The 27197-nt window shown below is 31.4% G+C and overlaps 3 protein-coding genes across 6 annotated transcripts in view; all 3 read left to right on the forward strand.

Annotated features, from left to right (window-relative positions):
- LOC102584911 (transcription factor bHLH149) overlaps positions 1-546 on the forward strand; it is a 1654-nt gene extending 1108 nt beyond the window's left edge. Inside the window, exon 3 of one of the 2 annotated variants that reach the window (XM_015307561.1) lies at positions 15-546. In XM_015307561.1, coding sequence (XP_015163047.1) covers positions 15-371 — 357 coding nt within the window. In that variant the 3' untranslated portion in view covers positions 372-546. The other variant, XM_006344716.2, reaches the window with a different exon arrangement.
- An 11001-nt stretch (positions 547-11547) lies between these two features.
- Positions 11548-12168, forward strand: LOC107060106 (Werner Syndrome-like exonuclease). Its single transcript, XM_015307491.1, has one exon. It carries the CDS (start codon positions 11548-11550, stop codon positions 12166-12168), a length of 621 nt encoding a protein of 206 aa, XP_015162977.1.
- A 10830-nt stretch (positions 12169-22998) lies between these two features.
- On the forward strand, positions 22999-27092 carry LOC102585234 (uncharacterized). 3 transcript variants are annotated; one of them, XM_006344717.2, is made up of 4 exons: positions 22999-23147; positions 24139-24731; positions 26193-26247; positions 26346-27092. In XM_006344717.2, the coding sequence occupies exons 2-3, from the start codon at positions 24185-24187 to the stop codon at positions 26213-26215; spliced, it is 570 nt and encodes a 189-aa protein (XP_006344779.1). In that variant the 5' UTR covers positions 22999-23147; positions 24139-24184; the 3' UTR covers positions 26216-26247; positions 26346-27092. The 3 variants fall into 3 exon arrangements, with proteins under 3 accessions (XP_006344779.1, XP_006344780.1, XP_006344781.1); XM_006344718.2 differs by lacking the exon at positions 22999-23147 and adding an exon at positions 23393-23847; XM_006344719.2 differs by lacking the exon at positions 22999-23147 and having other exon boundaries at positions 23854-24731.
- The last annotated feature ends 105 nt before the right edge of the window (positions 27093-27197 follow it).

The raw sequence follows: 27197 nt of genomic DNA on the forward strand, positions 1-27197 counted from the left end.
CCGCCGATAGAGTCCTTGCCGTCACAGCTAAGGGAAGGAGTCGTTGGAGTAGAGCGATTCTCACTGGCCGTCTCAGCCTCAGGCTTAGCCAAATCAATAAAAAGCATAAGAAAGCTAAGCTGAACAGCGGCAATATAAAATCGAAAAAACCAGCGGTGACGAAGCGATTGCCGGCTTTGCAGCGGAAAGTTCGTGTTCTCGGCCGTTTAGTTCCCGGTTGTCAGAAACTCCCGTTTACGAACCTTCTAGAAGAAACTAACGACTACATATCAGCTCTACAGATGCAAATCAAAGCCATGACTTTTCTGACCGGTCTGCTCTCCGCCGGTGGAGCAGGATCAGTTGCCGCTCACCCCGATCGGCTCGGCTAAGTGGCTCGTTACAACATGTCTAATTCTTTTTTAATTTCTAAACCTTTTTTTGTTAATAATTGAGAGTTTTTATATTGGTGTATTTTATTGTATACATTCGTTTTCTTCCCTGTTTCCTCTCATAATTTCCGCCTTTTTGTTTATTTCTTTAGTATTTACATTTTGTTTCTCTTGATGTCTTGCTTTTGGATTAACAATTTATATTAATTTATTCATGAATTATTGGTTGATTAAGAAGACATGCCAGCTAAAATTTTGTAATCGAAAGGAAAATGATTTGATTCCCCCTTTAATGGAAGTATATTGAAATATGAAATTTAAATTTTGAGTGGAGAAAAAATGGTTAGTTAGATGTGATTAAGAGGCTAAGCAAACCCCACAATGCAATGCACATGAGTGAAAGCTGGCAAGTGGAGGAGAATAGGCCAAAAGATGAGTCTACAAAAGGAAGAGAGAGAGAGAGAGGGTGCCTTCACGTGCTACATTTTGAAGCTCCTCTTTCCTTTTGCCCCCACCCACTATCTCAGCACCATGTGCCATGTATGAGTTAAAGCGTTGAAACACCCACTATTGATAATCTCCAACACCCCCACACCCCAACCCCCAAACCTTTATTTTGCTAATTTTTCACTTGAACCCTTTTGAAGTTTGACATGTGACATATAAGTCTTTGAGGTATTAAGAAGTGATATGTGTTAAAAGAAATGAATTTGGATTGTCAAGACTGTATAAGGAAGCAATCCAATTGTTTATGCTCCAAAAGTTTAGGTTGCGCTTGAGTTAGGGGTTGAAGAGTCTTATATTTAATGGTTAGAAGAGAGATAATCTCCTTAAATGGTTTTGAGCAATATCTCATCCTTTGTGAGATAGTTTTTCGATTAAGTACCAGATTCATTTCTTTAGCAATACCTTCCATCCTTTATGATAAGAGTCGAGGGACATTATCAGTATTCAGTGCAATAATAATGGGTTATTTGTAAACAAATTTCTAACTATTGAAAATTGATACTCATATCTATATATGAAACAACAATATATTTAATGTAATCTCATAATTAGGGTCTAGAAAAGGAGAAATATAAAGATAGAGATATTGTTTTTGATAGACTTAAACGCAATAAGCATAGGAAAAAAATGGAAAACCTTAACACCACAAAGGAGTGTATTTGACTACTTTGTGAAACCTTAAGGGGCTGAATTATAATATTTCCAAAACTTGAAAGGGATTAGGTGAAATCATCCGATCCTATATGAATGCCGGCTTTAGTAGATGGAACTTTAGAAATAGTACCCCCTAACATGTATATGGGGTGGAGCTAGGGGTTGAATTTCTAAAATTTTGCCCTAAAATTCTCATTGCCTTTATAAGAAGATGACACATTAAGAGCAAATTTGGTAAGAGGACAAATATAAATAGTGCTACAAGAATGAGTAGATTAGATACACATCCAACCATAACTTGTTCAATTCTCTTTACCTGGACCAATATCTTTCATTTCACCTCATGATTGAAGAATCTACAAAGATATATTACACATTTATGACATTAATTATAAGGACATAATGCATAAAGCTAGAAAGTGGAGTAATTAAATTGATAAATATCCTACCAGAAATAATGTGTGGAATTGAATGATCTCTTTATTCACCATTCAAGCTATATACAAATTTACCATATAGTACGCAATTAAAGGAAGCTATATGCCAATTTAATTGAACAAAATCCTCAGTAAACTCATACAGTTTAGTAAATTATCTCCTTATAAACTTACTTTTAGGATTGAGTTAGATTTAAAGTTTAATTTTTTTTTATCATGATATTAGAGTCAGACTCATCTTAGCTATCGTTTATTCGATATTTGAGACTCGTCTTATATTATCCACGTGACTAAAAATGTCCAATCCTAGATGTATTGGGGGTGCTGATTCTTCCACAACAATTTTTTGAGTTAGATTCAAAATCAATTTCTTTTCGATACGTTGATTACAAACTAATAATTGTGTGATGTTTTTATCTTGACTATATATTTGTTGAAATGAAAAACAAATATACCCAATTATCACTAATGAATGTAATTGTGATCCAAACAATATATAAACCTTGCTTTGGTGATACAAAATGAATTTTTGAATGAAAGAAAGAGGTGTTAACGTGGGATAATTGTCATCTGTGGTTTTAAAGATATTAGATGACTTTCTACGGTCAAAAGGGATGGCACGTGTGTCGCCATCACTCTTAAGGCTGCTAATTTCTAGAAGATATATATATATATATATATATAAAATAAAAATGAAGTGCATTTATTTGACTTTCAGAAAATAAAATGTGTAATTACGAAAATGAAAAGGCGTACATATGATGTTATGATACGATTTCTTCCATGCTTGAAATGCAATTATAATTAAATCAGAAGCAGTAGCAGCTAAGGGTGAAAAACAATTAATTAATGTCATCTTAAATATCATCACGAACTATATATATATATATTGTTTCTAGCTAGTGATTAGACATATCAAAGACCATAAGTCTATCGGTAACTTTTCATGTAATGAATGGTAAACACTATGTTAATTGTCATTATCATTATCCATTAGGATTAGGTTCTTCACTTGAAATAATTATAATGAATTTTGTGGTCTAAGAATTTTGTCTATTAATTGTCATAGTCAATATCCATAAAGATTTTTATAACTATTGTTATTTTAGTTATATATTTTCCACAAGATTATACATTAATTGCATTGCTAAAAAGTATGAGATCATATACTCTAGAGTCGCTTCTTTATAAATTCCATTTTAATTTAACTATGTGTTTCAACACCAAACTTTAGTGTGTAAATTAAACAACGTTTTATTTTATATTATCTATGATGTTCTCAAAATTAAGTTCCTGCAGGCCCTCTTTTTTGTACTTTTGATTTATCTTGAGTTTATCCGTAATCAAATCAACTAGTATATATTTTATCGGTTATGTGTCGATATAATTTCTTCGTTGTTGATCAATCAATATCAGAGTACGATTAATTAATAACTGCACATTTTCTTTTTGTACATATAGGACAAATTATAGTAATAATAACAATAATTTAATTCGGATAAGAATGTTAACTACTTTAATCAACAAACACTAAAGTAGTAGCTACAGTTTAATAAAACAATTGCGGACGGCCTTAACTCTTAATTAAAAAAAAAACCTATTCCACCTAGTATTTAAGAGTGAAGTATAATTAAAGTGAAACGGTATATCTTTTAGCTATTGTTTATTAATTTATTTAATTTTTATATATATGACGGATACCTTGCATGAATAATTCATAACAATAATAATAATAATAATAATAATATATTTCGTATAATTTTATAAATGGAATTAGCGAGAAAATGACGTATATAATGTATTACCTCCACTTTATAAAAATAGAGAAATTGTTCAGCATAATAAAATCAAGAGTACATAGTAGAAACTAGAAAGTATACAATAGTGAAACAACTATACTGAATGAAGAAGATACATAGTAGCAACATGCATTAACACATAGTACTAAGAAAACAATACGCAATAACAAGATATAGAAATTAGAATGTGAGTAATATTAAGAATATTATATTGATCGATAGGAGATATATACATATAAATTTTTTTGTAGGCCTGTGAGCTTAGCTAACAAACATAATATCTTTGGCTTTTCCATTAATTCAGCAATATATATATATATGGAGACACTACAATTTCACATGCTACCATGTGACTTCAACTAATAAGACATCCCATTTAAATATGTATCTTCCTTTTTTGGTCCAGTAGGCCACTTTCTTTTCCACCTTTAATTTCTACCCATCTTTCCTTTCTTTTCTTCCCCTTTTTAAGCTTGTTTACTTTGACTATTCACATGATTATAGGTAAGCAAAAAAAAAAAAAAAGACAAGAAATGGACGGAGATAATTCATAAAATACGCATATTTCCAATGAAATCCCTCAAAAATATGCTCGTTATGTTTGAATATTATTTTCAACAAAATAGAATTTTCAACGAACACGCCCGTAAAAAAAATAAAAAATTCTACTATATAATTCAGTTATTAGAGAAAAAAAATATAAAAAGATTCAGTTATTAGAGAAGAATCTTTGAAGCTCAATTGATCGGCTATATAAACAGAATTACGATTAGATTCTCCGGTAATTCAGATACTATAAACCCTTTAAAATGTCAAAGTTAGCTGAATTTGGATCATAAGATGTGTATATACATATATGGTTGTAAGTACTTAGGTAGTAAAGAAATGGAAGATTTTTAGGGTTGAGAATTGGGTGTTAGGGTTTTGCCATGATTTTCTTTCCTTAATTGAAGTTTATTTTTTTTCCTTAAATAAAAGTCAAAGTATTACCATAAATGCTTGAACTTTTTCTGAAAGGAAAATATAATTTTCTTCCATATTTGGTTTATTCTTTCCTTAGAGGAATATTTTGGAGATCTATAAATTGAAGATCCCTATTCTCATAGCATAACACAATAGAATCCATAATGTAGTCGTTTAGTGAGTTTTGTTTATGGGGAGATTTAATCTCTCAACAGTTATAATAGTTTTTTCTTTTAAATTAGTTTTCATATTAATAATATTATGTTTTAGTATCGCTTTATTTGTCATCTAATTTATCACCATCTTGATTGCAATTATAAGCTTCCGCATGATGCCCTAATCAACCTTTCGAACCCAACATTGGGATAGAGTTATGGGACACAGTAGTAGGAAGGCTTAACACAGATACACAATCTTTAAACTTATCACTAAATTTTATTAAGATATATGAGAATACATGCCAAAGTTTTTTTAAAATTTGAGTTGAAAGTCTTTAACACAGACATTCAATTAGAATAATGAATATCTAAATAAATTTAGGAAGCATGGTTATATTAAGCCTGGTAGGAAATAATGGTTTGGTATATACATGTGAAATCCAACCTGGGAGTCACTAGCCTACATTTGATTTTGATACCTCATGAATGCCACTTTGGTACAAATCATTGGATCAGGACCACCCATTTAATTTATATATATTGAAATTAATTAATTCCTCCTTCTACACCATTCTCATGTCATCTTGTGGAGTTTAATTAAATAATATATTAATGTGCAAGTAGACTTAGAAGAAAATATATAATATACTCCTATATAATTGGAATTTTTAACAAATGGATAAGGGGGGAAATGAATATTGAAACAAATATGGATATATATATAAGAAAACATCATGGAGGAAGTAATTGCAAGGCATTTAAGTACTATAACAACACAATAGTGTCCAGCTCAAGCCGGGTATATTTGATTTACATATTTAGAACTTTCTTAAAACAATAAATATATACTCTCTAATTTAAGATAATGTTTGTTGGTAAAATGGTATAATTAAGTATTTAAATGTAATTTTAAGGGTACGCAAATTAATTTTATAACCTTATAATGAAATACTAGATAACAAAAATTGAAAGATCGATAACTAGTGCAAGAACAATACTTAATACATAGTTAAATGTAGAATCTGAATTATGAGCTTGTGTTATAGCTTCAGAATAGAATAGTTTGATCAATAGCTGGTGTTAAGCTCGAGCCCTTCTACAAAATCTTGACCTACAAGCTCATCTCCGGGATTTGTAAGCCCATCTTAAGTGATGAGTAAAAGTAAATTTTTTATTTTATTTTATACTAAATAAGTAAAGGTGAACAAGGGAGTAAATTATTTTAATGTTGACTTCTTTTTGTGAAAGGTCATTTTCCACATCACCACACCACGTGTGGACAGCACTAATTGAAGAAGCAACAAAAAACCCAAATGTAGATGTTATTATTATAATTATAAGGGTAGTCAATTTTTGTCCCAAGTCGAGGGATCAAATGTTCATGAATTTGTCCCAATACATCTTCCCATAATTTTACTTGTCTATATTTTTTAATTTAATAATATAAGAGTAACACATTTTGCAACCTGCCGAAACCATTTCTATCAATTTAATTTGTCCTCAAGTCTTCATGGGACCAATACAAATTAAGGTCAATTCTATGAATATAACTTATTTAATTTCTTTTACGATTTTGTATAATCATCTAATATTTGATTTATGGTTTAATATTTTTGCATTACATATGGAAAAAAGTGCTTCCTACTTTCTTCATTCTCAAGCTCCAATTCAAGATTTACGATTAAAAATTATAATTTTTTTCGTTTACTATACATCTTGATGAATTTTTATTTATCTATTTGGTTTTAGTTCCTTCTCCATCCCTCCTTTTTTTTTTTTGTTTAATTATCTCTTTAGTGTGGAAAGTTAATTAAAATTAAGAAGTTTCCCATCAATGGATAAGTAGGAAGGATATGGGCCATATCATGTGGCCCAGTATGGTCAATGGGTCATTTCCACTTCCGTTTCTATTTTGTGTTGGTTTTTAATTTGTATTTTTTCTTAGTCGATATAAAATATTTTTTTTAGAGGACATAAATTTTATATCTTCATAATATAGTATCCACAAGTTATGTATGTGTGTTTCTTCAATTTAGGCATAGTTCTCTTGCTAAAAATAAAATTAAAGACAGTGCAATTTTATGACTTCTTTGTGGATCGCTTGGATACTTTAATTTGGATTTTACTACTCCACCACATTCTACTATTTAATTATCAAATTAAGTTCCCCCACACTTTGACCATAAAGGGACGTAAGAAAGAATAGTTACTCAATGACTCGTCTTTGGTATTTGGTCCATTAATCTAAGTACTTGTCGAGTAATTTTATCATTTTGTTTTTCCTCCAAAATTATAAGTCCAATTAATTTCCACTTATATATAAATTGTTAGTTTTCTTAAAAGAAATTCAATACGATGTAAATCAATTGCTAGTTTCGGCCCACGTAGTTAAGAGATGCACATGCGCATGGGGCTGCAGAAGAATCCAAGCATTTGCTGTTTCGATAATGAGATATCTTCTTTTATTTTTTGCTTTTCAATAGAGCATTCAATTGCTTTCGTACATATATAGATACATCACTTGTCTGCTTTCTTTGTTGATAATCACTTTTCCATCTCTTCATTACACCATTTTTTTCTCTAATTATAAAACAAATAGTGAGGTTGAAGATGGCAGACAAACGTCACTCTCATCCATCTTTTGTTTCTCTGGTCTACGAGCTAACACGTGCACCCAAATCCATTGCCATTATGATGATCTTTTTGTCGGTACCAAAGTTAAATTTTTCATAAATTTTACGAAAGACGGTTCAACGTTGATGGCGCAATTCCTCTAGGTGTAGTTTGGTATATGTTTATTGCGTGAAAAAACCATATACATTATATATATATGATATCGATTATTACATCTTTTAGTCTATTTTTTTCGTACAATGTAGGCAAAAGTAGCTGGCAAAATGAATTTGTAACTTTGGAGGAGAAATTGGCACCGAGGGTCCTAGTGATGAGCCCGTTATTTGTCGGTAGACTGCTTGAGCTGCTAATACGAGCTGAGAGCATGTCATTGTGTCCCGGCCAAAGCGGACTGGGAACTATTTCTTTGGGAGCCTTCTTCCGAGGGGGTTGAACGACTAACTCGGAAGTGGTATAGACAAGAGAAATTTAATTTTTTTAAATTAATATAAAATATTTGTATGGTCCCTACGAATGTTTATGCATATGATTTCTATCCAGTGCGCTAAAGTAAAGATTATTTTTGACATAATACATAAACATGTTCTTTAACTTGGCGTCAGCTGACAACTATGACCTATAATTTTGGGTGTGCACAAGTAGGCACTTAAACTTGTATAAAATTGAACAAATGGACACATTCGTCCTACATGGCATCCTATGTGTATTATGCCATGTAGGACACATGTGTCTACTTGTTTAATTTTATACAAGTTTAAGTGCCTATTTGTACACACTCAAAGTTGAAGGGCATAGTTATCCGCTAAAGCAAAGTTTGTTTATGTATTATGCCATTATTTTTTTCCCCAAATCTTTAATGATAATAAGTTAAGACACGTAAACATTCTGATAGATAAAACAATACTTTAAGAAGTCTTACAATGTGCAGAATGGCAATAATACGTGCTGATAATTAATGTGTAGATTTAGTTACGTACATATATACACCAGAGAAATTGGCTTTTGTGTTTCCATTTTCAATTCATTTATATCGATCTTTCACTTTCAACATCTCTGGGCCAGCCCATGTAAAACCAAGAAAGTCAGAGTTATAAGCCATAATTTGGTGTAAAAATTAGTTCCTTATTTTAGGGGAATTGTTTTATTTATACTTATAATGGTAAATAAATTAGTGGTTGCTTATTGTTCTTGGTGAATTGTTTTATTTCACTTTAGGGGAATTGTTTTATTTCACTGTCACATGTACCATTGATTTACACATCATGGCAACACATGTCACATTGATTGTGGTCCGTTATACTTGTCTTTTCATTTGTCCTTATTAATTTTAGAAAAAATTCAGAAACTCAACAAATATCTATTTAGTGAATTATTCGCACAGTTATAATTTTCCCGAATTACAAATCGTATCTACTTTACTATAAACTATAAATGGCTGAGACTCATAAACGTGATTTGTATCACAACGTTAACCGACTTCTCTTTTGCTTTTTTCCTTGTATACGAATCACGCTTTCTAGAGATATTTATAATAATAGTATATGTTTCACAAAAATACATCTATGTTTATTAGTACTATACTATTACTAGTATAAAGTTTTAAAAAAAAAATTAATTTTGGAGTTGTCATTATCCACACTAGGGCATCCACGTGTAAACTGACAATTGTTGGATCTTATTGGACCACAAACATATCGAAATGGAGATGTTGTCCCAAGTCTAGGGATCATATATTTCATGTCCTTGTGTCCCAATAAATCTTGCCACAAAAACATTTATATTTTTTACTCCATTTAATAACACATTGCCCATTTTGTGATTATTAAAAGCATTTCCTATCAATTTTGTCCTCTACCATGGGTGTCAAATTGATGTGCATGTGCTATATTTATTTTTATTTTTATTTTAAAAAAACTCTTGTGCTTATTTAAACTTTTTATTGGAAATAAATTAGTCCCGCCATTTCAATTGAAGTAATTATTTTGGGATAAAAAAGATAATAGAAATAATTTAACTTTTAACGTTTTTAGTTGATTTTAGTAGTTTTTTCATTTCTCAAGATAAACTCCGATTTGCTTTCTTTTGGCTTGAATGCTATTTAAATATTAGAACTTCATAATTAAGCTCAATTGTATATTTATCACTAACTAGGAAATGTAACAACATAGACAATTTCACCAAATATCATAGATTATAGATTCCTCGTATAAGGCTAAACGAGACTATGTTTATTCTTTATATATGTTGGTGCGTATATCACAGTTCTATCGCGATACAAATTAAAACATGGGCTTTTTACAGATATAGATTTGTGGCCCAAAGGCCTCAGCGGGGCACTAGTTTTCTTGGATATAGTTCACAAATAGCCACTTTATGTGTGAATTAAAAAAGTAAAAATTAGGCAAATGACATAGTATAAGAAAGAAATTACTTCCTTTCTCTACTCTTTCATTAATTACCAAAAAATCCTTTTTTTAGTGTTTTTCGGATACATAATATAGCAGCGCGGATACTTTAATTAATAACGGGCGGATACTTAAATTAACGGGCGGATGCATAATATAGCAGCGCGGATACTTTAATTAATAACGGGCGGATACTTAAATTAACGGGCGGATGCATAATATAGCAGCGCGGATACTTTAATTAATAACGGGCGGATACTTAAATTAACGGGCGGATGCATAATATAGCAGCGCGGATACTTTAATTAATAACGGGCGGATACTTAAATTAACGGGCGGATGCATAATATAGCAGCGCGGATACTTTAATTAATAACGGGCGGATACTTAAATTAACGGGCGGATGCATAATATAGCAGCGCGGATACTTTAATTAATAACGGGCGGATACTTAAATTAACGGGCGGATGCATAATATAGCAGCGCGGATACTTTAATTAATAACGGGCGGATACTTAAATTAACGGGCGGATGCATAATATAGCAGCGCGGATACTTTAATTAATAACGGGCGGATACTTAAATTAACGGGCGGATGCATAATATAGCAGCGCGGATACTTTAATTAATAACGGGCGGATACTTAAATTAACGGGCGGATGCATAATATAGCAGCGCGGATACTTTAATTAATAACGGGCGGATACTTAAACTAATAAAGTATCCGGTTAAGTTGAATTGGGGGAAAATAAGGGATTTTTGTATTTTAGTAAATGAGTAGGGAAATATTGAGAATAGGTAAAGAAGTGTTGTGTATTTAAGTAATTTTTCAGTAATCACTACTATAAAATTTCAAATTTTACAGTTAAAACTTCACGTCATTGTAATGGAATTTCACTTGTGAAAATTGAAATTTCATAAAAATAGCTATTTTTCAATTACAAGACAAAAAAAGGTTGCTATCTTGCGCTAAATTCAAACTTATATTTTTTTTCAAAAAAAAAACAGTGTTTTAAGGAAAGATACAATGAAGAATATTACCAAGAAAATATATAGATGTATAGTCTACTGGAAAAGCAAGTATACGTAAATTGATAAAAATAAATCGAGAGGAAGGATAAAGGTAATAATACTCTCTTTGTCCAACAATAGTTGTTCACTATACTATTTTGGTATGTCTAACAATACTTGTCCAATTTATGAAATCAATAGATAATTTTACACTTAGTTCCTAATCTACCCTTATCATTACATTTTTCAAGACATTGTATTTTTTATATTCAAAGGGAGATGTGGTAAAATTACCCTTCTATTTATAGTTTCTTAACAAGGGTAGAAATCAGAATTTTCATTTTCCAACCTCCTATGGAAACGATGGATCAAAATTTAAAAGATAAACTCTCTCCTAGGAAGTTGAAACAAAATTAACAACTAAATATTGAAAAGCTCATCAGTCATCCCTGGCATGCATCTAGTAAACCATTCATTAAAACTTGTGAGTTTTCCAAAACCAATTAATTAAACACATTAATTTTCCATACTATAAATAGTCATACCAGACACCTAACAAAATCAATCAATCCTAATTTCATTTCAACAACAATACTACAAATTTCCAAATGTATTCATCATATAGTAGCACTCGCTCTGACACCACTACAAAGTACCACATAAATTTTGGTGGTCAAACAATTGAAACAACAGTGACAAACAAAGCTTTTGTTGCCAATGAATGGGCTACTTCAATGCTCTCCAAATATTCTGGAAAACAAACAGTTGTGGGCTTAGACAATGAATGGAAGCCCAATTTTAGTCCATACACTAATAACAAATCAGCCACTCTCCAACTCTGTATTGACAACACTTGTCTCATAGTCCAATTGTTTTATTTGGACGAAATCCCACAAACACTAAAGAAATTTTTGGCTAATCCTAATTTCACATTTGTTGGAGTGGAAGTTGGTGAAGACATCCTTAAACTGAAAAATCAGTATGGTTTGGTTTGTTCTAGTCAGGTTGATATTCGTGATGTTGCTAAGAATAAATGGCCTGGTCGATTTTCACGTCCAGGATTGAAGGATCTTGCTAATGAAATTTGTGGTCTTTATATGCCTAAGCCAAAACATGTTAGCATGAGCAATTGGGAAGCAAGGGAACTTAGTGTTAGCCAAGTTGAATATGCTTGCATTGATGCTTATGCTTCATACAAGATTGGCCACAAGCTACTTATGGAAAATTGAAGTATTTTTAAGTTTTAAATATTCTGTTTGTTTTTTTTGTCAGTGGTATGTTTTTTGCCATGCGTTTTGTTTTGTGTTGGTATCTAAATTTCAATGTGGGTAAGTTGAAAGATATTCGGACTATATGTTTTATTTATTTTCAGTACAAGTTAATTTAATTTGGAAGGATTTTGTCCAGCTCCTCTATTACTTCGGTACCATAATATAATTATGACATGTGTCATTATCTAATGGGATATATAGTTTTATTTAATTAATTAAAAGATATTGAAACTGTGATTTTTAAAAGGGTAAAAACGGTAATTGAGTTTTTATTATTTAACTCTTTTAGTTAATTAAATAAATTTTCATCTAATAACTTATTGAAATGACGTCATAATTTTTAAGGGTTTGGAGTGTAGGTTAGTCCATTATCTTCGTATGATCTTAATAAGATGACGTTTTACTTGAACGACTTTATACCTTTTTGCACATATATTACTAGATAAAATTAATCAAGTTTGGTAACCCAAAATAATATTGGTTTGCTAAAATTATAGATTATTGACGGCACAAAAAGGATCAAATAGAATGGCGACTTTGTTATTGTTAATTTTAATTTTAAATTAAATGATATATTATTTTTTGATTTTTCAGTTTGAACAAGTAAAGCTATACATCTATTTTTATGATAGTGGACAAGTAAAATCAATCGAAAAGATCGAATATGTACTGATATTATTTTAGAAACTTTTATTACCATGATATTTATTGTGTTTAATTAGTTTAATATTTTCTCTTTTTAATTTAATCATTAAGAAAGAAAAAACTGTTTCAAGACAAGGACTTTTTAAAAAATCTTGATAGTTTAAAAATTGGCGGTGTTTATTAAATTAAGGTACTTCTTTTGAATATGATAAATACAATGTTTTGAAAAATGCAATAGAAAAATGACTATAATTAATTATAAGGATAAATTAGAAATTACATGTAAAATTATTCGTTGATTTTATAAAGTGGCTAAGTACCGTTAGAGATATCAAAATGATATAATGGACAACTATTATTGGACGGAGAGATTAATTTTTATGGCTTGGAAAAATTATTATTTATAATATCCTAGCTACGTCATTATACCTGCTACAATCTACAAGGTGGCTATGATGAAGTAATTAAGGATAATAGTGTTGAAAATAATTATTTAGATATTCTATCAAGGGTATAATAGGTAAAATATGGTAATTTACGTATAAATTTTATAAAATAACAAGTATTGTGGTCCAGCTATTTATAGAAAGAGATGACATATAAAATGGGATGGAGGGAGTATGATTAAGACTCTCAAATAGGCTCGGCGGATCAATCGACTACTAAGTATTGAGAAACTCATCAGTCATTCATATTTACTTTTCGCATGTATCTAGTTAACCATTTACGTACTATTAATTTTCTTGAACATGAAGTTGAATTAATGAACAAGAAATAAAAACGTCTGAGTTTTCCAAAACAGACTGATGAATTTTTGACCACTATAAATAATCATACAAGCCATCTAACAAAATCCATCAATCCTAGTTTTATTTTAACAAACAACATCATAACAAACATGTACTCATCATATGGTAGCTCTAGCACTGGCACCACTTCAAAGTAGTACTACATTAAATTTGGTGGACAAACAATTGAAACAACTGTGACTAACAAAGCTGCTGTTGCCAATGAATGGGCCAATGCAATGCTCTCCAAGTATTCTGGAAGGCAAACAGTTGTGGGCTTAGACAATGAATGGAAGCCCACTTTTAGTTCATACACTAGCAACAAATCAGCCACACTCCAACTCTGCATCGACAACACATGTCTCATAGTCCAATTGTTTTATTTGGACGAAATCCCACAAACTCTTAAGAATTTTTTGGCTAATCCTAATTTCACATTTGTTGGTGTTGAGGTTGGTGAGGACATCCTTAAACTGAAAAATGAGTATGGTTTGGTTTGTACTAGTCAGGTTGATATTCGTGATGTTGCTAAGACTAAATGGCCTGGTCGATTTTCACGTCCAGGATTGAAGGATCTTGCTAATGAAATTTGTGGTATTTATATGCCTAAGCCAAAACATGTTTGTCAAAGCAATTGGGAGGCACAGGTTGAATATGCTTGTATTGATGCTTATGCTTCCTACAAGATTGGACACAAGCTTCTTATCGAAAATTGAAGCTGTTTTAAGTGGTGCTATATTATGTCTTTTTTTAATTTCCTAGTATGTTTTCAAGTTTCAAGCTTTTGTTTATTTCAGCGACGTCTGGAATAATAATATTGTAGTTCCAGTGTTAATGTTTTATTAAGTATATCGTTTGAATCTAAATTTCTCTTTGTTGAAGTTGAATGATTTTCGTACTTTGTGTTTTTGTCATTAATTTAAATGTATTTTTTTTTACTGTTCGTACAATTGTAGCTTATATCTTAAGTGAAATTGTCCGCGCTACGCGCGCGGTCTTTTTAAATTTAATCGATGAAGAATTACAATTAGAATATAAAATTTAAGATTTACTTATGTAAAATATAAAAATGAACTGATCAAATATATAAAAAATGCATATAAAAGAAAGAATAAAAAAGTCACAAAGTTATTGTGAAAAAATCATCTCATACGAAAAAATAAAGCTATACCTTCATATCAGAGGAAAAATGAATATGTAACATTAGTCTCGTAGACTGTCCTTGCTACGTATATTTTGTCGACAAATATTTTAATTATTAAAAATAATAACCGTCATTTAGTTAATATATTTAGAGGTAATTTGTATTATTCATAAAAGAGGCTCATTTAGTCTCAAAAGAATTAGAGAATTTTAGTCCAAGAAAAGGCAATCTTAAAATTAAAAGTAGCAATTGAAGGAAGGTTAGAAACGGATGAAAAGAATTACTTATCATTTTTAAATAAAATCATAAAAAGCTAATATATTCATAGAAATATAAACATTAAAAAAATGGAAGTCCAGAAATTGATATAACAACTGGTAAAGTTATGTTAACGGAAAAAAGATGTAGATTTAGTGATCACAATAATAGCTTGTGGTTGTAGTTATTTTTTTAAAATCATTCGGTACTTCAAAAGATCACGCATGAGCTAACTTGTATTGTGAAAGGCCCTTTAAAGAAGGAAATTGAATCCATATATCCTGCTCCCATCATATTCCATAAAGAATCGTTTGGTTTGTGGACAAAGTTATTTTGAAATTATAGTCCAACCTAAATTTATACTTAAATAAATTATATATTTAGTTTTAACCTTTGATCCTAGATATTCTACCTTATTCTTATACCAAACGAATAATTTACAACAATTGTCAAATAAGAAAGGATTGTAAGTTTCAAATTCTCCAATTTTGCACTGATAAAAAAGTCTAGTCAAGCACAAAATTTTACAATTTACACATACATGGAAACATATTAAATCTGAAAAAGGAGGGAAAAAAACAAATCATAGCTAACAATTAAATCATTAATTACAAAGTTAAAAAGATAAAATATGTCAAATTCTTTTATATCTAATGAACAGTAATAAAAAGGCTCTTTGATTTATTAATTACAAAGTTAAAGATAAAAAATGAAATGTAAATAAAAACCGCATATGTAAAGGAAAACTATATGCGCACTTTAGTTCAACATTTATTTTTGAGGCTTTTTTTAAGACCATTTAATTAGGAGATTATGCATTGAAAAATCAAAAAGAAAAGGACATGTTATTCAAATAGAAAATCTCAAATAATTGGAGAGTTTTAATAACTCATGAGATATAATTAAATGTAATTTATGCGATAGAATTAATTTTAATTGTTTAACAAATTGTATGATGAAAAAATGAAGGAAAAATCTCAAAAAAAAAAGAGATTTAAGATACATTATTTTCTATGCCACATGGATGTTACATCATGACCTTATTTGTGCTTCATACAAGATACAACTTTTCACAAACAAACAAACAAATATATATATATATATATATCTTTATAAGAAAATCTTACAATATTAATAAATAAAAAATAGAACTAATATAATAATAAGCATAAGAACTACAACTATAAATTCTTGTTTGTTAGCTTCGAACATGAGAATAAATGCTAAACATTTAGGCATATAATATATCAATAATAAAAAATTGCGTATACTATTCTACTTCAAAAATTGTTATGAAATTACTTAAATTGAAACAAAAATAAGAAAAATACACTGTTTTTTTTGTTCAAATTTGCAAATCTGAATTCTCTATGGTAATTGAAATTAAAGAAACAAAAAAGAATTTAAAGGAAGAAAAAAGAATTTAAAATAAGAAGAGCTTTTATGCGAAATAGGTTTAGCAAACTATCAACCACTTTTCACGTCACCTTTTGACTCTCCTTCTATCAATTCATTATGAGAAAATAGATAAATAGGTGTCTTGGTCTTGGAAAGCGCCTCATCAACATGTCTAATATCAATTCATTATGACCTTAATTTTTAGAGATCCAAGAAAAATCAAATACTCTGAAAAATCAAATTCTAAGAAAATATTATTGTCTGATCCACTCTACTAACCTCTTATTTAGATGAAATATTCTTCATTTTCAGAGATTCAAGAAAAACTATTGGAGGTCGGATTGCATATGAATTTTTTAGTTTTTTTTTTTAGCAATTTGTAGAATATTGCTATGAATTTCAATTTTGAATAGAGACCTTGCAAATTTCTGATTTCCAAAATATATACAAACAATTAAATACTACTCTTAAAAAAAACGGATAATTTAATATTACAATTAAATACAATAATCATTATTAGTCGAAGATGAAATGGTAGACGGTTATCAAATTAATCAGCTAAATGTTTGGGTTTGAGAGAAGGCGAATTGACGTGTCATAATTGGCTGTTACAATGAAAAAGGCAAGGGCTGTTAATTGGGAGAGGAGAATTAATGTAGTTACTGTTATCATTAAGTGTTTAATTAGATAGAGAAAATAATTATCTGATATGAATAGTATATAAAAAATATTCTAAAATAAAATAAAATAAAATAGATAAATAGGTTTTTTGGCCTCGGAAAGTGCCACATCAGCATGTCTAATATCGAGCTATATACAATAATTATTTTTGAGTAATGAAATGTTTTCTTTACAATGTTCACATTCTCATTAAAAACGTATCCGCTCTTTCTTCCTAAAAGTAGAGTGAAATTTTTCATTTGTTAAATACTTAAATTTACAAGTACAACTAGTTTAAAGTTAATATGTGACATCTCATCTATTTATTAATTAAACTGTGTAAATTATATTCCAATTTGATTGTTAAATCAATGACTGGATTTGAGTCAAATAATTACATACCTACAATGTGAAAGAGTTCTTTATTCATATACAAAATATGTACAACAATAATGAATATATAAGATATCAAATAGCGATGAAACCTACGGGAACTAGGCGTGCATGATTAAGGAGAAGCAGTTTTCGTCACAACTTAACCTTTTACATAGTTTAGATATACTAGGAATTTATATCTAAGAAGCCTATCCTTTACGCAACGAAATCCTTTGTATAATTTCTCTTTGAAACAAAGGGACTACGTGCTAATCATAAAATAATATAATTTGACAATATTATTTTTTTTTTGAAAACATTAGTCAATTATCTAGCTGTAACAATTTGAATTATTTACATTTTCTGGCTAAAATTTCAATTGACAAAAAATAATTTTCAAATACAAACAAATTTTAAAGCTTCGTCAAGTCACAGAATTTGGCATTAAACCATGAAAAAGGTCATAAACCCTTTTTCCTTTTATTTTCTTTCGATCGGTCATGTATACCTTGATTAATTATGAATGAACACAGTAACAGAACTGAAAATTATTAGAAAAAACCACTCCATCTCCCTAAAAGTGGAGCAGTTTAAATCTTGAAAATATCACCCTCTATTTAAAGTTTTGCATAGAATATGTGAATAACCATTCAATTTCCTGCTAATAAATCAAGGAAAAAACTTTTGTGTCATCCAAAAAAAATAAAAATTAAATGCATAATGTACACTAATTTTCAAAGAAACTAGTATTCTCTTCACTTTTTACTTGTTCAATAGATTTTCATTTTTATTTGTGAGTTATAAATTATCATGCAAGACATCTTCTGAATTTCATTACCCCCAACAATTTTATTTCACCTCGAGCAATATGACAACCTTCGAAGACCACACCACTTCAAAGTAGTACGTAAAATTTGACGGACGAACAATTGAAACAACAGTAACTGACAAAGCAGCAATGGTCTAATGATGTTTTTTTGAAGTATGCTGGAATTGAATCTGCAGTTGCCAACGCACGTGTAAGTGAAATGTACTCCAATTATGATGGAAAAAATGTCATGAGTGACACTGAATGGGCAAGTACTCATGAGGTCTCCAAATTTGCTGGAGAAGAAATTGCTGTTGGCCTAGACTGCCTAGCTATCTATATACGAACGACAAATTAACTATATTCCAATTTTGCACTGACGACAAGTGTTTGATACTCCAATTGTTGTATTTGGACGAATTGTCACAAACATTTAAGACATTCTTGGCTTATCCTAAATTTGTATTTGTTGGAATTGAGGTTTATGAAGACGTCCAAAAGCTGAATCATGTGTATGGATTGTTAAGGTGGGTAGATGCTATGCAAACTGAGATTCAAGCCCTTGAAGATAATAAGACTTGGGAGATAACTGAGCTACCACCAGGAAAGAAACCTATTGGTTGTAGGTGGGTTTACAAGATTAAATACAAGTCTACAGGAGAGATAGAAAGGTTTAAAGCAAGGCTAGTTGCTAAGGGATATAGTCAACTAGAAGGTATCGACTATCAAGAAACTTTTTCCCCTGTTGTGAAGATGGTGACTGTGAGGACAATGGTGTCTTTAGCTGCTTCAAGACACTGGCACATTCATCAAATGGATGTGTTCAATGCCTTCTTGCAGGGTGATCTTGATGATGAGATTTATATGCAACTCCCTCAAGGCTTTGTTAGTCAAGGGGAGAAAGTATGCAGACTAACAAAGTCATTATATGGGCTTAAACAGGCTCCAAGGCAGTGGAACCATAAGCTGACTGAAGCTCTTACTACTCTTAACTTCAAACAAAGCCAATATGATCATTCTTTATTTGTCAATAAATCAGAAGCAGGCATTGTTGTGGTGTTAGTATATGTGGATGATATGATGATTACAGGCAGCAGCTTGAAGTTAATAGAGAAGACAAAACTGGAATTGCAGCAGGCTTTTAAAATGAAGGACTTAGGTGAATTGAAATATTTTCTGGGCATTGAGTTCACTAGGTCAACAGAAGGGATATTGATGCATCAAAGAAAGTATGCTTTGGAACTTATAGCTGAGGTTGGGATGTCAGCAGCTAAGCCTGCAGGTACTCCTATTGATGTTAATGTTAAACTAACCTCAAAACTATATGATGACCATGAGAAAAGTCATGGAACTCCTGAAGATCCTCTAGTAGATCAGACAAAGTATCAAAGATTAATTGGAAAACTATTGTATCTGAACATGACAAGACCAAACTTGTCTTTCAGCACACAAAACCTAAGTCAGTTTCTACAATAGCCAAAGAAATCTCACATGGATGCAGCCTTAAGAGTAGTGAGATACCTGAAAAAACAGCCTGGGCAGGGGTTATTGTTTCCTAGCTCTTCTGATGAAGTAGTCACTGCATTTTGTGATGCAGATTGGGCATCTTGTCCACTTACCAGAAGATCAGTAACAGGATATGTGGTTAAGGTAGGGAACTCTTTGGTGTCATGGAAGGCAAAGAAGCAGACTATAGTTTCCAAGAGCTCAGCTGAAGCTGAATATAGGAGCCTTGCCTCCACTGTGTCAGAGTTAATTTGGTTACTTGGATTACTTAGAGAAATAGAAGTTGAAGTGCAGCTACCAGTTCAAGTGTATAGTGATAGTAAAGCTGCCATACAGATTGCTGCAAATCCGGTATATCATGAGAGAACAAAGCATATCGAAATCGATTGCCATTTTATAAGGGAAAGATTACAACAAGGTTTGATCAAAGTTAACTATCTTCCTACACAAGAGCAGCCTGCAGATGTATTGACAAAAGGGTTATCAAAGTATCAACATGAATATCTCTTATCCAAGTTAGGTGTCTTAAATATTTTTTGCCCCACCTAACTTGAAGGGGAGTGATGAGATATGAGTGTAAGGTAGTTAAGGAGTTAGTTATTTCACCAAGATGCTCAAGGGTAGTATAGACCTTTTATATTGTTTGTTACAACTAATTCCTTCAAGTTAGTTAGTTAGTTTGATTAGAAGTTAGATTCTATAAATAGTACTTTTCAGCATTGTAAAAGTTAGTCTTTGAACTCAAACAATGAGAGATTCTCTTCTTCTATCTTAGCTCCTTGTTAATGGAGGTTTTGTGTTAATTCTGTTTCAGTTCATTTTAGTTCAGTTATGTACTAGATGTGCTGATATTTTTTAAGACAAAAGTGATGATATTCATGAAGCAGGGCTGGATCCAAGGTATAGCTAGCTGTTACTTATTACCTTTGTTCTTTTTTAGGTGATTATGTTTGATTTGACATGAGTTTTATATATGAAAGAAACAAATGATTTTATTTTTGTCTCATTATTTTATGTATTGTTTGGTTTTAGGCCATCAAGTCTAGTGAGCGTCCTCTACGATGAGGTTCCAAAGAATATGAAGCCAGGATGGTCTTGTCGTTCAAAATTGAATTATTTTGTGGTCTCCATATGCCAAATATAGAGGAGAATGTTAGGCAGAGCAATTGGGTTCTTAATGAGGGACAAGTTGAGTTTGCTTGCATTAATGCTTATGCTTCTTACAAGTCTGGTCGCAGGCTGTTTACTTCTACTTGAAGCAATTGAGATTGAATTGTTGATGTATTTCATCGACTATATGTTCGATTGATCGAACCATAAATATTTTACTTTAGGCTTTTGATGTTTTACTTTAAGTGTGTCTTTTGCATCTAACTGTGTCGTTTGTTATAATGAGTATCGTGTGTGTGCTCTTTATTATTATTATCTGTCTTTGATCAAGTATGCCTAATTACTAGTCCTTTATTAATTATCTGTGTTATATGTTTCGTCACGTAACTTTGTTTATTGTGACTACATAGTACCAAAAACAAAAAAGTATATAGACCCTAAATTAATAACGGATCAAGGTTTTCACTTTAAAAGAGTGGACCCTAAATTCCAACACGAATATGGGAAGATGGAGGATTTTAAAAGAGTCTTTTTTATTGGAAGTTGAAACGAATTAAATTAAACTACGACTTGAAAAAATGAAACCTAGAAAAAGGATTAAGTGGAATTCTCTATGAATTTTTTGGAAAGCTCAACCATATTTACGTTAGGCATAAAGTGGAATTCTCTATGTTCAATTGTTGTATTTGGATGAATTCCCAAAAATCCTTCAAGCATTCTTGTCTAATGTGTGTGACAAATATTCGTTTGATAATTTTTTTTTGAATATATATAGAAAACAAACTACTTATAATTACAACAAAGTTGTGAAAAAAAATCATTTTATTAATAGAGTGCAACTCTTTATTCGTTTACGGTTGAAATAAGGTGTTTCTTAATGAAAAATGATCATGCATGTTATCGTTTTCGTGATTGAATTCAATATTCTTTCCTATCCTAAGCCAGGAAAGAAGATGTAGTTAGGATTTTCTGGGCCCAATCCAGACTCCTTCCAACCGTAGGTCCTTTTATCAGACTGGGCTGGGCTTTTCTGGTTCCTCCTTCCCATATTGCATTTTTAGCTGTTACTACAAATTTTATGATTTGTTCCAACATTTTGAGTTATGACTATGTTTTAGTATTTATTTATTAAATTATAATAATAGGAGTAATTCACTTTTATCATTTAAAAATAATGGTAAGGGGTATTTTTTTCTTTGAATAAAATTTGGGATTCTTTTTTATTTAACTCATAGCTTCTCCATAGGAAAATAATACTTGTCTAATTCGTCTCAATAATTTTTTTTATTTTTTTTTAAACCCTCCCCTAGGAGCTCCCACCTCTTTTGCTCCTTGGTGACTCGAACTTGCAACCTTCGGGTTGGAAGTGAGGGGTGCTTACCATCCGAGCAACTCCCTCTCGTCTCGTCTCAATAACTCGCTTTTCAATACAACTTCTTTTAAATAATAAATAATAATAATTTTTATAATCACGCCTTCCAATTTTCTGAAATTCTTATAGAAACTCGAATGAAAAAAAATTAGTATCTTTGGAAAATTGTTTTGAAATGATAGTAATTTATATATAACTTTCAAATAGGAATTATTTTTTTGGCCATAATGGTTTTTTATCTATATTATTTTACTTTTTTGAACATTTTTATCCTTTTAACTTTAATACCTTTTGATTAAAATATGGAAAAAAGATCAGTTTATTTTAAAATAAAAAAGATATTATACACTTTTAAAATTTTCTGGCCATTTAGCATTATCCCTTTCAAATATATAAATACTACTCCCTCTGTCCCTAATTACTTGTCCACTTTTGAATTAACACACCTATTAAGAAAATAATGAGTTTACCATTTTTACCTCTATTAATTATGAAGTGGATGAAAAGTTCTATATTTTTAAAAATAATTAGTCATTTAATTGAAGATATAATAGGTGGAAAAAATTTATCAAAATAAATAAGTAATTAGGGACATCTATAAAAAGAAAAGTGGACTTAAGTATGTTTTTAAAGCAGAGCGGAGAAATAATGGGTCCGGTCCTACAGACCGCACATAGAAATGGGTATTGGTGTTTAACATTATCTACAAGTGTTGGGAATGTTCCAAATCTTCCTTTGACTATTATTGCACAAAGGTAAACAAAACCTTGGCCTACCTAACTTCACGTTTTTCCTCTTTCAAAACGACCTCGTTCCTTACCTTCCTCTTCACCATTTCCATGGCCAAATCCTACCCATGTTGTCACCTTCTATGTACGTATAACAAATCTTCTTCTTTTCAAGAATGTGTCTTTATGTGTTTTATCTCTTTCTTATTCATATGTTTTTATACCCATTTCCAGTTTTCTCATATTTCCCCTCTTTGGTAGTTTTATTCCTGTTTGAGATTATTATTATTTTTTAAAATGTTGTTTTTGAAGAAAATGTGGAACAATGGATTTAACTTCTTTGGATTATTTGAAATATAAAATAATTTTATATCGGAAACCCTACTAGGTATTGTGACTAAATTCCTTTCCTTTTGTTTGGATAAAAGAGAATTTTGTGTATTTATACTATCCTTTCTTGTATAATTTGCTTTATTAATTCCTAGCTGCCTGCAAAGGGACCACTCTTATTTTCAAATTTTTTGATTTGTCATTTTCCATGTCTGTAGTCTGTGTTGGTGAAACGAATCTTCCATGTGATTGAGATTGTCTTGGCTTTGGCAATTTTCTAAATTAATTATTGTTAATATGTACTGTTATAGTATATATGTGTGTTTGTGACTTCCTTGCGTCGAGGGTTTGTCAAAAACAACCTCTCTACCTGCCCTTGCCAGACCCCACTTGTGGAACTATACTGCGAATGGTGTTGTATATATTGTGTGTTTGTGTCTTACTTTTAAAAAGCTACACAATATTGAGTGCTTGATGATGGCGTTTCTTCAAGATCCATCTGAAGTTTGTGGAACGTGAGTAAAAGGCGGTATCTTTTTTTAGGTTGTAGGATAATGTTGTTTATTAGTCTAAATTTGGAGTCTTTTTAGCTCAAGTAAATAGATTTTTAAAGTGGAAAAGAAGGAAGTGTTCATTTGAATGTTTTGGTGTCTTTTGTTTTATGATAAAACAGATTAGATTTTCCTTTGTCTTTAGTTGGTGGATGGCTGCAAGTGTCTTTGATGTGACGAAAGCACGAACAAATGCGTTGTACAATGGCTTAGCTTTTTAGTAACGTTGTTTCTAATTTATGTTTTTGTTATCAGCTAAAGGAGTTGGAGAGAGGTAGACAACATACACTTTGGGTTAGCTATGGATCATATACAGTCAAGGGAAAGTGATTTCGAGGTAGATTTAGAGAGTGGGGGAACAACTAGTGACGAAGATGGCAGTTATAACTATGATCTGACTGGTGAAATTTCTAATAAAGAGTCGTATAAAGCGGGTAGTGGGTTTCGTGGAGTTCAATCGTGCAATGGATCTGTAAGGAACCAAGATGGTTCAAGTACATATAACAAGATTTTAAGCGCTGATGAGCTATCATCTGTTAGGCGTACAGAAATTTGGTCAAACAAAGTGAAGGAAGAGATGGAAAATTTGGGGGACAACAAAATGAATATCGAGAAGACAAGGAAGCCAAAGCCTCCTAAACCACCTAGACCCCCAAAGGGTCCATCACTGGATGCCTCTGATGCAAAGTTCGTCCAGGAAATATCTGAGCTTGCTATATGGAAGCGTAGAAGGACCGAAAGAATGAAGGCACTGAAGAAAATTAAAAAGGAGAGCGGATCATCTTCGAGGATGAATATATTAGCAACAGTGATCACAATTCTGTTCTTCTTGATTATTATATTTCAAGGTACGCTTCATATCCTAGGACATCTGAACTTTTAATTCGTCAGCAGTATTAAGAGCACGAACTTCTTCCTAAAATTTGTTATCATGGAGATCTTTTGAATATTCTTCTTTTTGGCTTCTAAACCAAATATGTTGTTTTATTGGTGACAACTTTATCAGCAGTATAAGTTCATTTCTTTTGTTTTCAATTCCGCTAGTTTGAAGATATATCTTAGTTTTCCTGTAGCTACTGAAATGACTGAGGAAAATGAAGATCACAGCTTTTGCTCCAATACTTCAGTATTCAGTTCTTGCAGGAATATTGAATTCAAACATATATACTGTGTGCTTAAAGGCACAGTCCATTTAATTTGGAGCAACTCAATTAAGCTTCGATGATTAACATTCCTTCTGTTTTTCACTATTCTTGTTCAACATTCCTTATGAGAACTGTCAATATGAATATGAAATGGTGATGGACACCCAGAAGAAGCATGATGAGTTTCTAAAGAGATTTAACAAATAAGAAGAAAGGGAGAGATCAAATTTCTAGATAGCAGCAATTGCCTTTATACAAAACTATATGTCCTTGCTTATTCAAAATGCTCCGAAGATCTCATTAGCTAAATGCATGAAGTCAATTTAAGTCTGTCATTATTAAGAGCCAAAACCTCTTGATTTGCAAGCTTAAGATTTCCTCTTCCTCTGGTTGAATCATATAATGTCAGAAGCTTACTGAAACTTGTTTTCTTCATTTTCCTTGATGCATGAAAATCTTAAGCTGGTTGACTTGGCTCACTGCTAGTGTTTCAGTTGTAGCTGCATATATGTTGATGCCATTAAATAAGTTGTTTCTGATTTTCCAGTTAGGCATCAAAAGGTGACTACTAAGTTGTGCTTAATGAAACATGGCGTATGATATGTCATTTCATAATGTCTGTTCAAAGATTTCTCCTAAGACATAGCTGAACTTTAAGAGATATATCACTGTTGTTCTAAGGACCATTTTCTTATATCTATTTTGAAGATGTACTATTTACAGCTTTCTTGAACACAGTTTACAATATGCGTACAAATGAATTAGAATTTTTTTTAAAAAAATGCATGATTTGGAGCTAAACTTCCTTGAGAGTGGTCATTATCTGTTAAAAACTTGTTAAACTTCGTCTGCTTTTGCAAAACTAATATCCTCTCCTTTGTGGAAATACATGTGTGTTTATATAACAAACAACGGAAGAAAATTTCAAAACACGAAAGATTAAATTCTAAGCACATTCACAATTGCTATCAATATGGGGAAAAAATTCATAGACACTGTCTGAGGAGTTACTACGAACTTAGCTCAACATTGATGGAAAAATCAAAATACTGTTGCACTAGTGACTTGTCAAATGTACAAGCTAGTATACTTTTCTGTTATGATCCCTTATATGGATTTTATTCCCAATGAAGTGAATCATGATTATGTTTTCTTATGTTACAGGTGTTTTGGGCTCTCGTGTATGACACCAGTATGTATGTCGCCTTTAAATTCAGTGGTAGGTTCACATACAACTTCTTTTTAACTTTTCTGTTCGACTGGTTTATGATGTGGTATCTCAAACAGTTTTAGAGGGAGTAATTCTTATACACACAGGAACCTTACCATGCAACAACCAACTGCTTTACTGCAAGTCAAGAATGCTAACCTAGGGTTACTTGTCACTTTCAACAAGGAGGCACGCTCAATCATTTTACTGTACATATTATGTTTCAGATTAAAGTGCCTTTACGAAAGTCTTGCTGGTAGATTTAAAGTGTAGCTCACAAGTGTGTTATCTTATCCTCGAATCTTCCTCCGGTCCAAAAAAAAAGACAGCAAGGTGAAATGATTCGAGGAAAACAATGATATCAGAACAAGAGGAGCAGGTCTGATGATTTACTAATTACTGCTCACTTCTTGCACCAATGCAGATCAAGGTTTGTGGATGTAGAATTAACGGAGGAACTGACTCAAACAAGTAAAATCATTTTGAATCTTTTGGCTAATAGCGTCTGCTACTTATTGTACAGAAATGTAACAATTACTGTGGATTTTGTTAAGGGTTCCTGATATTTGTAGGTGCTCTTAAAGTAGCTAGAAAAAGATACCCTGATTACATGCCCCTAGGAGCCAGACATGACTTTGGTGATGTACAGGGGCCATTGCAGAGCTTCACTTGCAGAACGCAACTACCGTATCATGATTTGAGATGTGCACCTTCCTAATGTTTTGGTTATGTTAGCCCTTCATTTATGTATAGCACTTTTCTCTATGTGATTCGACTCTGAGGTCAAACAAACCCAAAGCGTTTGTTTCTGTTGCAGATGAAAAGATTTTCCAACAGAGATAAGTTCAGTCAAACACCATTTGAGAGAAATCTTCAATTTTTGCAGTACTTCTGAATATGGTTTACTTTTATTCTAAAGCCAACCTTTACAAATCGAGCTTACGTATAAAAAAAATGAT

This window comes from Solanum tuberosum, unplaced genomic scaffold (assembly GCF_000226075.1).
Source record: "Solanum tuberosum cultivar DM 1-3 516 R44 unplaced genomic scaffold, SolTub_3.0 scf00060, whole genome shotgun sequence".
Lineage (NCBI taxonomy): Eukaryota > Viridiplantae > Streptophyta > Magnoliopsida > Solanales > Solanaceae > Solanum > Solanum tuberosum.